The sequence below is a fragment of the Solea senegalensis genome, linkage group LG19, assembly GCF_019176455.1.
Source record: "Solea senegalensis isolate Sse05_10M linkage group LG19, IFAPA_SoseM_1, whole genome shotgun sequence".
Taxonomy (NCBI): Eukaryota; Metazoa; Chordata; class Actinopteri; order Pleuronectiformes; family Soleidae; genus Solea; species Solea senegalensis.
Window position 1 is genome coordinate 6,488,920 of NC_058038.1, and position 12,102 is coordinate 6,501,021.

At 39.7% G+C, this 12,102-nt stretch overlaps 2 protein-coding genes across 4 annotated transcripts in view; both read right to left on the reverse strand.

Moving 5' to 3' along the window:
• galr2b (galanin receptor 2b) overlaps positions 1–5,262 on the reverse strand; it is a 28,770-nt gene extending 23,508 nt beyond the window's left edge. The window contains exon 1 of the mRNA XM_044050291.1: positions 5,121–5,262. The gene's annotated coding sequence lies outside the window, so the exon portion shown is untranslated. The remainder of the gene's footprint in view (positions 1–5,120) is intronic.
• A 1,244-nt stretch (positions 5,263–6,506) lies between these two features.
• On the reverse strand, positions 6,507–11,642 carry zfand2a (zinc finger, AN1-type domain 2A). Of its 3 annotated transcripts, none has more exons than XM_044051891.1 (10): positions 11,463–11,642; positions 9,412–9,484; positions 8,946–9,040; positions 8,691–8,822; positions 8,462–8,613; positions 8,217–8,342; positions 8,028–8,103; positions 7,856–7,932; positions 6,953–7,083; positions 6,507–6,819 (listed from the first exon to the last, which is right to left on the reverse strand). In XM_044051891.1, exons 2-9 carry the CDS (start codon positions 9,464–9,466, stop codon positions 6,972–6,974), a joined length of 825 nt encoding a protein of 274 aa, XP_043907826.1. In that variant the 5' UTR covers positions 9,467–9,484; positions 11,463–11,642; the 3' UTR covers positions 6,507–6,819; positions 6,953–6,971. The 3 variants fall into 3 exon arrangements, with proteins under 3 accessions (XP_043907826.1, XP_043907824.1, XP_043907825.1); XM_044051889.1 differs by having other exon boundaries at positions 6,999–7,083; positions 11,463–11,641; XM_044051890.1 differs by lacking the exon at positions 11,463–11,642 and having other exon boundaries at positions 6,999–7,083; positions 9,412–11,442.
• Between the last annotated feature and the right edge of the window lie 460 nt (positions 11,643–12,102).

Below are 12,102 nucleotides of genomic sequence, written 5' to 3' on the forward strand. Positions count from 1 at the left end.
TCAACAGGAAACTGATTCAATACGCGCTAGCTTATAGGGAGATACAGCGCCACCTATGGAGGCAGACCCAGAAATGCACGGCCACTCTTACTCTGCAAGTTGTCCAGAGTATGCCTGTCTTAGTCGGACTACGGCGTCAGGTCGAGTGCATGTAACCAACTGACTGTGTAACATTCAATATTGCATTGCCTTGTTGGAACTGTAGCTTCAGTTTCCCTTTGAAATGTTAGTGTTAGTATGTTATTAAATGTGTGTTGGTGCAAAAGTCATGGAAAAGTATGTCTATTTCAGGTCAGGTGGATTCAGAGACACCCCGTCATCTTCTTCGCACTGAGCGCTGACACGGCGAGTCACATGAGGCGCCTAATGGGAAATGACATGTACAGCGGAACTCATCAGCGGACTCATCGCGGATGATAAGGTTAGATTGCCTCTGGACAATAATACAGCCATCACCTGCAAATTAGCAACACGGGCACAGCGCGGGACCAAGCCACACGAGGTTGTCATAGAAACTAAAATGCATAATGCTGTGTCTGCAATCAGCATTAATCATGACAGATTTGTCTAGGGTTTGTTTATCCGAGATCCAGCACCTTTTTTATTTTTTTGTTTTTACAAAAACAAGAGGCATGTGGGATGAGTTGAGAGAGTTCACCGTGTGCATAATGGGGTTGACAGTATCATAGTGCTGCTGTGATTAGTCGATAGAATCATTGATTTTAGTGTTTTTGACTCAAATGAATAACACGCAGATGATCATGAGAGGAGAAAGCATTAGAATATTAAATTCAAATGTATGGGAGCATATTGGACCAAAAAAGAAACCTGTAAAAACAATTTCACAGATACTAAACCTTTTAGATTTTTTGATAGAGGGTGAAAACATTGACCCCACTGTGTCGAGCCTGAGCTGTGAAAGGAGAAGCAAACACCATCTCCTCCTCTTAGGTCAACAGTCACTACTTGTATTATGGGATATTGCTGTGTTCCTTCATACTATTTGTTGCAGCATGCACCCCACACATTCACACTGCTTTTTGTTGAATCCCAATAAAACCATGATTACACGGATTTTGCCCTTTCAGTGCACCTTAATGAGAAAGCTGAAAGTATGGATGGATCCTGTCTGCAACGTTACACTGATACATAACAAACAGCACTCGGTGCTCCATGGAGAATCCTTCAGCAAACGCCACGGCTGACATAATTGATCGGCGGGAAAAGAGAGCACTCACACACCATCAGAAACACCACTTCAAACAGGGGAAAGAAGAACAGAGTACTTGATTTGGAAGGCTGGATGCAAACACATGGGAAATGTTCCAGTCTAGTGCGTCAGTCGGAGTCTCAGCTGTTCATCACAGAACAAAGGCTCAATTCTTCCTGTTTTAAAAGAAGCAAAACAGGGAGATGTGCAGCATTCAGTTTTGTCAGAGTTGAGTGATAAATCAAATGAATTGTGTATTTAGGGAACACGGTATGCTCCTTCATTGATGAAGTTTAAGCCAGTATAGGTTGGAAAAAAACAATCTGTTGAGCAGCTACAGTGTAATAATAATATCTGTGTGGATTCTGAAATGGGTCAAATGATTTTAACTGACTGGATGTCTCTGTTTATCTTTTATTATATTATACTGTATTATACTGTATACTGGACATGTCGCACACAGTCACTTTATTAGGTACACTCGACCCAGCCAATCACATGTAAGAGACAATGGTCAAGATGACCTGCTTGAATGCGGCGTGATTCTCGCCAAGCAGACTGGTCTGAGTATTTCAGAAACTGCTGCTCTATTAAGATTTTAACACACAGCCGTCTCCAAAGTTCAACGAGAATCGTGTGAAAAAAGAAAACTATATTCCACCGTTCTCAGGTCAAAAAAGCCCTTGCTAGTGCCAGAAGTCAGAGCTCAATGATTCAAAAAGATAACTCAAGAAAACAGCCACGCTTTTGCTGAAGACCATCCCCGAATGTCACTCGTGCCACTTCATTAGATGAACTCTGTACCTAATAAAGTGGCCACAGTGAGTGGAAATAATGGACACAGTCTCTGCATCAAGAAAATAAAGCCATTACAGGTAAAATGACCCTCCATAATGAATAACAAACGTTTTCCCTGAAGAGTCTCAATCACTAGTTTCAGGTATTCTGATGTTAATTATAGTCCCATTTAGAGACAAATACACAATAAAGCTGGGTATGTCGGTGGTAGTCAACATGCTTTTGCCACATTGGCATGAATTTAATGTGTAAATAACACCTAACACTTCACACTACGCCACGTTATTGCTTCAGCAAAACCCGGGAAGAGCAGTAATGCTGTCATAATATGTCTAACGTGTTAGTTTTTGTTTTGTTTTTTGCAGCACCAAGACAATTTAATTCTTCCTTGTTTTTTTGTTTTTGTATCTTTTGTAAACAAACGTGCATGATGTCCTGAAAACAATCTGCCCAACACGTCGCTCCTGACAGAACCCCAGCGAGCTGAACTATTGATCGTGGCATGTAGTCGAAGCAGAAGCTCCTGTTTCCATGGCATAGGTTTAGTGAAGTGTGAAACTGTTGTTGGAGAAATGAGACACAGAGTCAATCGCAGGTGAAGTGCAGAGGAGTGACATCTTAACGGGGTGATAATTGAGGTGCTGTGCGAAGCGATTATCTTTCCTCTTTCTACCCAATATGTGTCTTTTTGGAGGCCTTCGACATGTGACAATGTGGCCCAAATTAACATGGAATTAAAATGTACGTATCATATTGTCGTTAGCCATGAGGGCGTTGCAATAAGGTGACTCTGGGACCTGTGTGTCCTACAGCTACCAAAGTCAGTATAGGCTCTTGCATCAGGTGAAGACGATCAGAAGAGTCTCTTGAAGTCATTTCGTACGGCCATTGTTTTGTTTTTTTTTTGCCAATTTTGGACTGAGAGCAGATGAAGATCCCATACAGTTGCCGTGGCAACCCCAATAAAAGGCAGCATTAAACCATCCGTAGTTAAATATGACATTATCAGACGAAGACATTTACAGTATAGAACTGTAAAGTCAGTGTTTTTAACATTAACTCCACTGCATACCAGCCTGAAACAAGAATAAAAATAATCCTCTCAAGGACTCGTTGTGATCCACTTTTCCGTTATCCCGCCGCGTTGTGAAGTGACACTTGTCACACTGGGAAAATTGAAGCTGTGTCAGAGCTTCCCGCCTCATAAGTCCTCTGCTGGGAAGCATCTTCACACTTTGAAGACCGACACCTGCTGCCTGCCTGCCCGCCCGCAGTCATTCTACAGTTTTTTTTCCCACAGAAATGTGGAGAATTCACAGCCTCAAAACATGTTTAAAACATAACTCATCCTAGTGGTGTTGTCCGTGGCCTGGAAAACCTTTCCACTCAACTGTCAAGAGACAGAACAAGGGGATCGATCAAACACTGGCTACCTGTTAAGTGATGTATTGTATTTAGCCGGAACATGTCAGATTAAGTACAATTAACAAGTGTGGAGGTGTTTCATTTGAAAGAACATTGCCACCCACCACCGTCTCGGAAATTCCGTCTTCCAACTACAACGTCGTGATCACTGCAATCGTGATGAACTCGCAGCAAACCCTGAAATGTGGTCTCACTCATTTCCACCTCTCCTGCTCTTTCCTTCCTGTAGTTCATTAACTTTGCTCTGATGGTTTCTTTTTTTTCTCAGTCAAATAAAATACACACGTCTGCTCAAGCACAAATGCCAGGGGCTGAAACGGCTCAATACAATATGAACCTATTGTATTTCTTCAGATTATAATAATAATCATTATTATTATAATGATTATTAATGTTCTACAGCTTAAGGTCATTTTTGAGGGGGTGTGCACACATAAAAACAAAAATGTGATATTGGCATAGTGCCATGCGTTGCCCGAGGGCTCTATAGCGCCCCCTAAGGTGAAAAGCAAGCCAAAATTAAGTTGCACCAAATTCTACAAAACATGGTGGGAACATGTTAGAACCCAAGATGAACAAAAATGTCAATTGGGACTATGGCATCCACTCAACAGCAAGCCGCCCATTTTCAATTTTGCACCTTTCGTAGCGCGTCATCATCATACTAACATCATTTTATTTCATCATAGTTGTGTAACAGATAACGTCCCCTCGGGTGTGAATCATCTTGTAGTGTTCACCTAAAAGAACATGAGAGATGACAATGCGTTTTTAACGTGCACAATAAAATCCATTTCACTTTGTCTTGAATTGCAATCTTTGACATTTGCACATTTGTCTTTGACACACGAAGAATGCATGACGGCAAGGTCACATATGTTGAATTAGAAACTGTGTGGAGGCATTCAGTCGACTCAAGGCCACATTTAATGGCTGACAGGACTGAACCATGCCCCCCACCCCCTGCATGAGACAATCCTTGACAACTTTGTTCAAAAACAAACCAAACCCTTAAAACTTTTAAAACCAGATCGTGTCCAGCATCGCTGCAGATTGACAGGACGCCATATACGGCGTGTTTAGTGGATGTTGTTGTGTCACAGGGACCAGGTGTGTCAAGCTCATGCGTCAAGCTCCACGATGCAGGTGAAAACCCTCAGGGATGAGGAGAGTGCTTGATGGCAAAAAGCCATTCTGTCTTCATTATGCCAGAGGCTAAATCTTTTCCCAGCATCTATACATATATGAACTATTAGGGTCTAATGTGTGAAAGACATACTGTCTGTAATTTCAAATAATGATCCATCTAGACGTCACACTTGCCGTATGGTTTTGAGTGGAATCGGCCCTAACCTTCATTTCTGGCACTATTTATAGCATTCACAAGACTAACATGAAAGATCTGCAGGGAAACACAGAGACAGTGTTGTACAAACATTCAACCTTAACATTTCCTTGACATTTTTGTTCTTCTCTTTGGAGGCAGTGTCTGTAATGACAACACAGGAGAGGATCTCTCTCTATCCTGTATATATAGAGCACTATTCTGTATGAAAAGCGTATAAATAGCTGCGTATACAGTTGAAGCATTAGGACAAAGATTTAAGGTATACTATGATAAAATACCATGATAAAAATCTCAATAAATATCACAACTTTGATCGCACTGCAAGATTTTGATACTCACCTAAACGTTTGCATGTCTTCTCAGAGCAGTGTTCACCTAAAACTCCATCACAGTTAAAATATCAACCTGCAGGAGAAAGACAAGGTTTAGTGATGTAGGAACACTAAGTACTGTTCTTCTCTGAATACATAATGTGGGAATATGATTAATGGTAAATGGTCTGTGTTTATATAACATATACTATCGTATACACATAACCATAAACCACTAAATATATATATATATATATATGTGTGGGAACATACATAAGACTGGAGGGCGAATATGTGTTTTTGTGACATTATTATATTTCACAGCGGGTCGGCGAGGTCCTGTCCTGCAGCTGTACGATCTCTCTTATTAAACATTATTATGTAAATGTCTCTGGGCAGCGACTGTCAGAGCACATCTCCCATCCAACCTGGCATTTCACCAGCTGGCATCACTGGTCACTGGCCGTCGGTGGACTTTTAAAATCGTGTTAGTGGACTTTAACGATGTCGCACAAATGGCAGCAAATGAGAGTATTTATACTGGCATTTTAGAATTAAAAATTAGGAAAACCGATTAGATTGAATGTGTCAACTGAATGTCTGTAAAGGCAAGTCCTCTTAAGTATAAACCATGAAGTCATACTGCCCCCTGCTGTACATGAGCTTCTATAACTGACATTGCATTACATTAAATGTCATTTAGCAGACGCTTTTATCCAAAGCGACTTACAAGGGAATGGAGTACAACCTGCCAGGGGTGGAGTTGAACTTGAGACCATGAAGTCTTTTGCACACAGGGTACCGGTCTTAACCACTGAGCCAATTATCAAATTCATCCGATTAAAGTGAATCTCTCTGGAATCTCAGAACGAGTACACTTGCTATTTTACAAACGTACAACCTTCCTCCATTCAGGTGCATCTGTTTCATATCAAGTATACTATATAAAAATATAGTATACTTTATTTTCTCTTATTTACGCCTAGTGTTTGACAGAACTGTCTTTTGGTTGCCCCCCCCTTTCCCCTTCCTTAAACTCAACATAATTGCACATGAGGGTCAATGATATCCACAATTAAATGATTTGTCATTACTGTAACAATGTAAAACGAAGCAAAAGATCCATATGATTTGGAAGGACTACAATTTCTTTACATTTGATTGACTCCAATATCAAATCCACAGTTCTCGATTAATTGAGCAGGAGTGAAAATTTAAACATCTCTTCACATTTTTGTTCTGGCACCTTCATGCACGCAATTTCTTAGTTTACTTAACAATAAAAATATTAAATGTAACACAAAAAAAAACGTTTTGCTTCCTTCAACACATTTATCATGAAGTATAGTTTCAGTTTGCTTATGAAACAAACACTGTTCATTAAATCTGAATCAGTGGCGAGACACAGGCGGCATCTTTTCAAATAATTTATTCAATATTTATATGTGGTAATATAATGGATTTGTTATGATTAGCATATAAAATATATATATATATACAGAGCAAAATCACTGGTAAAAATAAAAAGAACCTGCGAGGAAAATACAGTATGTGCTTGTATTGTAGAAGGCGGAAAACATCTTGAGCGAATTCCATGAGAAAGATTTCTTCATATAACAATCATTGATCCTGGATATTGATGTCACACAATGTGCAGATTCTAGTAAATAGCACAGCTTGAATTTTAACTAAGAAAGGCTGCAGTTGGACTGTTTGGATTCTCTCCCCTGAAAGAAAAAAGGAAACACCGTTAGAGACAAATACATTTTAGATCATTACAAATTAATAGAATATAGATCCATCTTTGGTTTGCCAGTTAAGTTCAAAGAGGACTGGTTGCCATGAAAACAGTGTACCTACATGCGTTCCTGTTAGCATGCTAGTGACGGCTAAGCTTTCCGGGTACCTGTTGTCTCTGCTGCTGGCGTCTGAATTCTTCTTCGCTGGCAGCGAGAGCCTGAGCGAGAGCCAGATCCTCCTGCTCCTGAGGGCTGAGACACAAAAGAAAGAAAAACAAGTTAAAAACCTAAAAATACCAGATTTGTTCTTAGAAATGCCGCCAATATTTCACTCCGTCCTGTGGAGCTAAGGAATTCCTCCAAGTCAAATAATATTCCAATAAAAACATTCAAATGGAGACATCACAAGCTGGAACAAAAATGCCTTCAAGCTACTTTCAAAAACACATTAAAGTTGCTGTAAAAAGTGACAATAAAGGCCAAAATCATCACTGTGTTTTCATGTTGCACTACTGAGCTCATATGACAGAAAGTTAACATGCTAATTTGCACATAAATTAACCCTTGTTCCCTGAGCTACTATGTCCCTCTAAATGCTCAGTCTATCAACTGAATCTCTTTAGGTGCTAGTCAAAGAGGCACCTTTATCAGGAAATGAATCACAATCGATCAAGAAAACACATAAAATTAGGACAAAACTCCATACAAAGTGACAAAAAGATACATAAAAAAAACCAAAACAAACAAAAAAGTTTCCTCAGAAGGCATTACAGCTTTAGAGAAATCAGCAGATCTCACTAAGAGGGGGAGGCTGTTCCACATGACAGAAAATAAACAGCGATTACATTTCATTCTTCATTCCTTGGAACAGCTAACAGGTTCAGATCAGCTGATATCAAAAGACTGCACAAACTTACTCAATTGTGATTTGAAAGTTTGGGAAACACTGGTCGAATATAATCCAGAATCAACAAAAAAAAAACATCTCATTTTAGCGTTAAAGGCTTGAATAAAGTCTCCTTACCTGAGGGTCGGCTGCACTGCTGGCCTGGTCTCAGCCAAGGACATCTCCAGAGCCCTTTGTAAAGCCTGTTCCTCCGTCTGCAAGGACAGAACACGACCAGTGTGTTTACATGTTAATCACATTGGGGGAGAATCTTTACGTCATGTGATGTTACGTAAACCATGTCAAATACCATGCCGGCTTGAAACGAAGCTGAAGGTGGTATCACACTGTGTGCTGAAACAGAAGCAGGAATCTGCTGTGTAGTCCTGAAAGGAGGAGGACACAAAAATAGAACCAAGGGGAGGAAACATTACACTTTTAGGCATCTACAATATGAGGCTTTATTAAATAATTGAATCCACAGAGTAAGAGCACTCACCCACTGTGGCTGCCTCTAGAGTTTGCTCTTACACCATTAGAAACAGGCCGAGAGTTTCCTGAAGCAGAACTAGAGCTGGAGGCAGAGTTGGAGGAAGCACTTTGGGCTCTCATTACAGCAGCATGTCTAAGGTACAGTGAAGGGTGAAAAAAATCAACAAAACATTAAATACAACCATTCTTACTGCGTTCTATCACATGACAGAGCAGCAGCATTATATGAAGGTGTGGTGTTACTGTACCCACCCAGGTTTGGACAGAGGTTTGTCATCAGTCTTACAATCGTGGTCTAGTGGGTGCCGGTGTTTAAGACAGTAATTTAGATGGCACTGGTCACAGGTCACACGGATCATTTCCTTCTGCTTACAGCCTCCTTGTGAACATTTATTTGTGAAAATCTGGGGGGAAAAAAGAGCCCACTTATTTAATTGTACTATTCAGTGTAGTATGTTGTGTCCATGTATTTAACTCATACTTTTCTCTTTCTTTGTGCGGGGTCCGACTTGCAGTCCCGGTCAATGTGTTCACCGACTTTAATGTCGGGCATCTCGCCTCGCTTGATGGGAATGGGGGTGTTGCACAAAGGACAGACTGGGACCTGGACATCCTGTAAAGTCAGGCGTTGAAGTCGTGAAGAGTTTAAGACAAAATCTCAACAGTGTACAAATAAGAGCAAATAACACTTTTGTAACTTCTTTGTTTAAACTGATCATAGCCCTTCGTGTTTTACCTTCTTGTAGGATGATGTGCATTGGTGATTTGCATAGGTGATGTGGTCCTTGCAGAAAATCTCTTGACAGGCATCACATTTCATTGGAAGAAAGTCTGTAACAGCAAGTTAAGTTTCAGAACTGGAATGTAGCTTGAATAAACGAGCAGGACTAAATCATATTTTATAAACTGCACTAGGATGTTAGGACATTATAGACACCTTTCTTTGTTTTAATCACAAGGCAGAGGGCAGAGGATAGTGAGAGCTACAGAGACCATTGAGTATGCATGCATGCCTGCCTCTCCATTTCAAGGAATGTAATTAGTGTGACATGTGAACAGCCCCTTACACAGAGCCTCAAGCAATCAGAGAGCACCTCACTCGCCACAGATTGGACTTCACCAGCTACTCAGAGCTATAATTACATGATATAATCTCAATAAATATCATAACTTTGATCGCACTGCGATATTTTGATACTCACCTAAACGTTTGCATGTCTTCTCAGAGCAGTGTTCACCTAAATCTGGAAACTCCATCACAGTTAAAATATCAACCTGCAGGAGAAAGAAAAGGTTTAGTGATGTAGGAACACCAAGTACTGTTCTTCTCTGAATACATTATGTGGGTATATGATTAATGGTAAATGGTCTGTGTTTATATAACATATACTATCGTCTTGATGACCTCTTAAAGCTGCTTTTCACTACCGCTTTTACCATTCACCCATTTTCGCCCACACATTCATACAGCAGCACATTCATGCGCAAGGTCTTTTCTCTATAACACCTCTTTCATATACATTCAACAAGCTGCCTGCACAGGCATCAAGAGCAACTTGGGGTCAAGTGTGTTGGCCAGGGACACATCAGTATGTAGGACAAACAAAGCTGGGGTTCAAACCTGTGACCTTCTGGTTAAAAGACCACTGAGCCAGTCTCCTCCATATTAAGAGCGGTTTCAATTTGTTCTTTAAGGACATTATTTGGAGAAGCTTTCCTGCACATCTTGTTATACTCATATCTAGGAGTGGGAATCACAGGATATGCAATATATGGTCCAACATTATCATATAATAACAACTATACTGTGATAATCAACATATTGCAAGAGAATCATATAGTGATACATCCCGATATCTGTCTATCTAAAGAAAACAAAACATCAGTGAAAAGTTAAAAAAGTGCAGGAATTCTCTATTTATTCACAACCTACAGAACAATGTGCATGAAGTCTATGAATTGAATGTTGATAGGGCATCTCTTAACATACTACATTATCCTGCTGTAAACTCCCTCTTAGGCCAAGTAACTTGCACCCAAGTTTCCCTCATTAATTTGAGAAGCACAACCATGAGGAGAAAATGAAGTACCGACACCGTAGGGACTGTTTACTTTGGAGAGCGTAAATGTATTAATTAAAATATCAATATTTGCCCTGGTGAATCGATTATGGAACCGTACGTACAAGCACGACGGTATATCACCAAAACGATACCCCTACTCATATCATACTCATTTACACAACGAATGAATTACTGACCAATAGCCAAGTGTGAAGCTAAGGCTCACCTGAACCTGCTTACACAAAACTATTGCTCAAATCATAAACAACCAGGCTTAAGTACATTAATCTGATTTCATACTGAATGCCCCATGGAGGACTTAAAAAAGTAACTAAAAAGACTGAGATAAATAGTAAGTTTTAGAAATTGTTATGCATCATTTACAGACTATTATTTCTTTTTTTAAATCATTATCCCCAGCATAATTAAAGCATAGAAAGAAAAGTATATTCAAATGTCAATTTCTAAACACTGTTGACAACTAATCTAATGATTATTAAAGTTTGACATACCTGAGAAGTCTGAACATCTGCACCAGAAATCAAGATCACTTAGTCATCACTTAACAGAGTTTATTGCTTTATCACGCTAGCTAACGTTAGCTATAGATGTAGCTCTGTCAATAAAGGTGTGTAGACAGTTGGTGTCATGTCGAGGTTAACCGACAAAATAACTATTAGAAGTTATGTTGTTTATGCCTTTAACACTGACACTGTCTTTATGTCGTTTCCGTAAAATTAAATGCTGGGCGCCCCCACACAGCTAAGCTAAGCAGGCTAGGTTACTTAGCCTCACACGATTAGGCTGATTACATAATTCCAGATTACGTTGTTTACGGTTATGTGGCAGAGATGTAATTGGACAAATGATGAATAGACCCGGTCATGGTTGGTACCATAGTGTATTTTTTATCAACATCAAGTCAGTACATTCTTGCTTTTACAGATGCTATCGCTTAGCTAATGTGTTATAATACCAAGGGCCAACGTTAAAGACAGAGCCACACATTTGTTTCACTTTATATTAAACATTCACAGTTCACACGGTAAAAAAAAAAAAAAAACATTGTGAAATTAATGAATTGTTAACCAAATTTAACAGCGCTTCACTGTTAGCAGGCTAAGCTAGCGACTTCAATCTATGCGACAGGTCGCTTTCCGTTATTATCATGAATTCTTTAAATAACTCACCAAATCACTGTTCTGTAAAAGCAGCAAAAAAAGATGTTATGTTGGGGATTCCGTAGCTGGCCGTCGCTTCACCGCGTCCTTTTCTTTTCTACCAGCGTATTTAGACGCAGATCCCTGAGAGCACAGCTTGTTTGTTAGCAGAACTCGGTTGTTGTCGATCACTTTTCATGCGTCAGGAGGCTCCTCCCATGTACGTGACGTCTCCGACGTCGGACACAGAAACGTCGACTCACCGTGACTTCAGCTGCGTTTTTTTCAAACTGTGGAAGACACGAGTGAATTCTGGAAAAATCCACGGCTTCACATGCACGCACACTTTGCAATCTTGATTTTGTATTTTCTGAAAAAACACAGGCGTCTCTCTGCATTACTATCACTAAGTTTAATTCAATTTGACATGGATTTGATAGATTTTTTTTCTTTGCCTTTTTTATAATTGCAAAGTCTGTCAAAACTAGTTTCAATTTTGTTATTCTAAATTTAATGTGGGATAAAAACTATGTATGTTTCGTGCTCATGTGGCATTTATTTTGCCATTAGACATACTTTTATGGCTGGAAACTAATAAAAAAACAAAAAAACCACACATTCTCTCACACCAATGTCAATTTAGAAAATGGACATTTTAAACAAGCAGAAA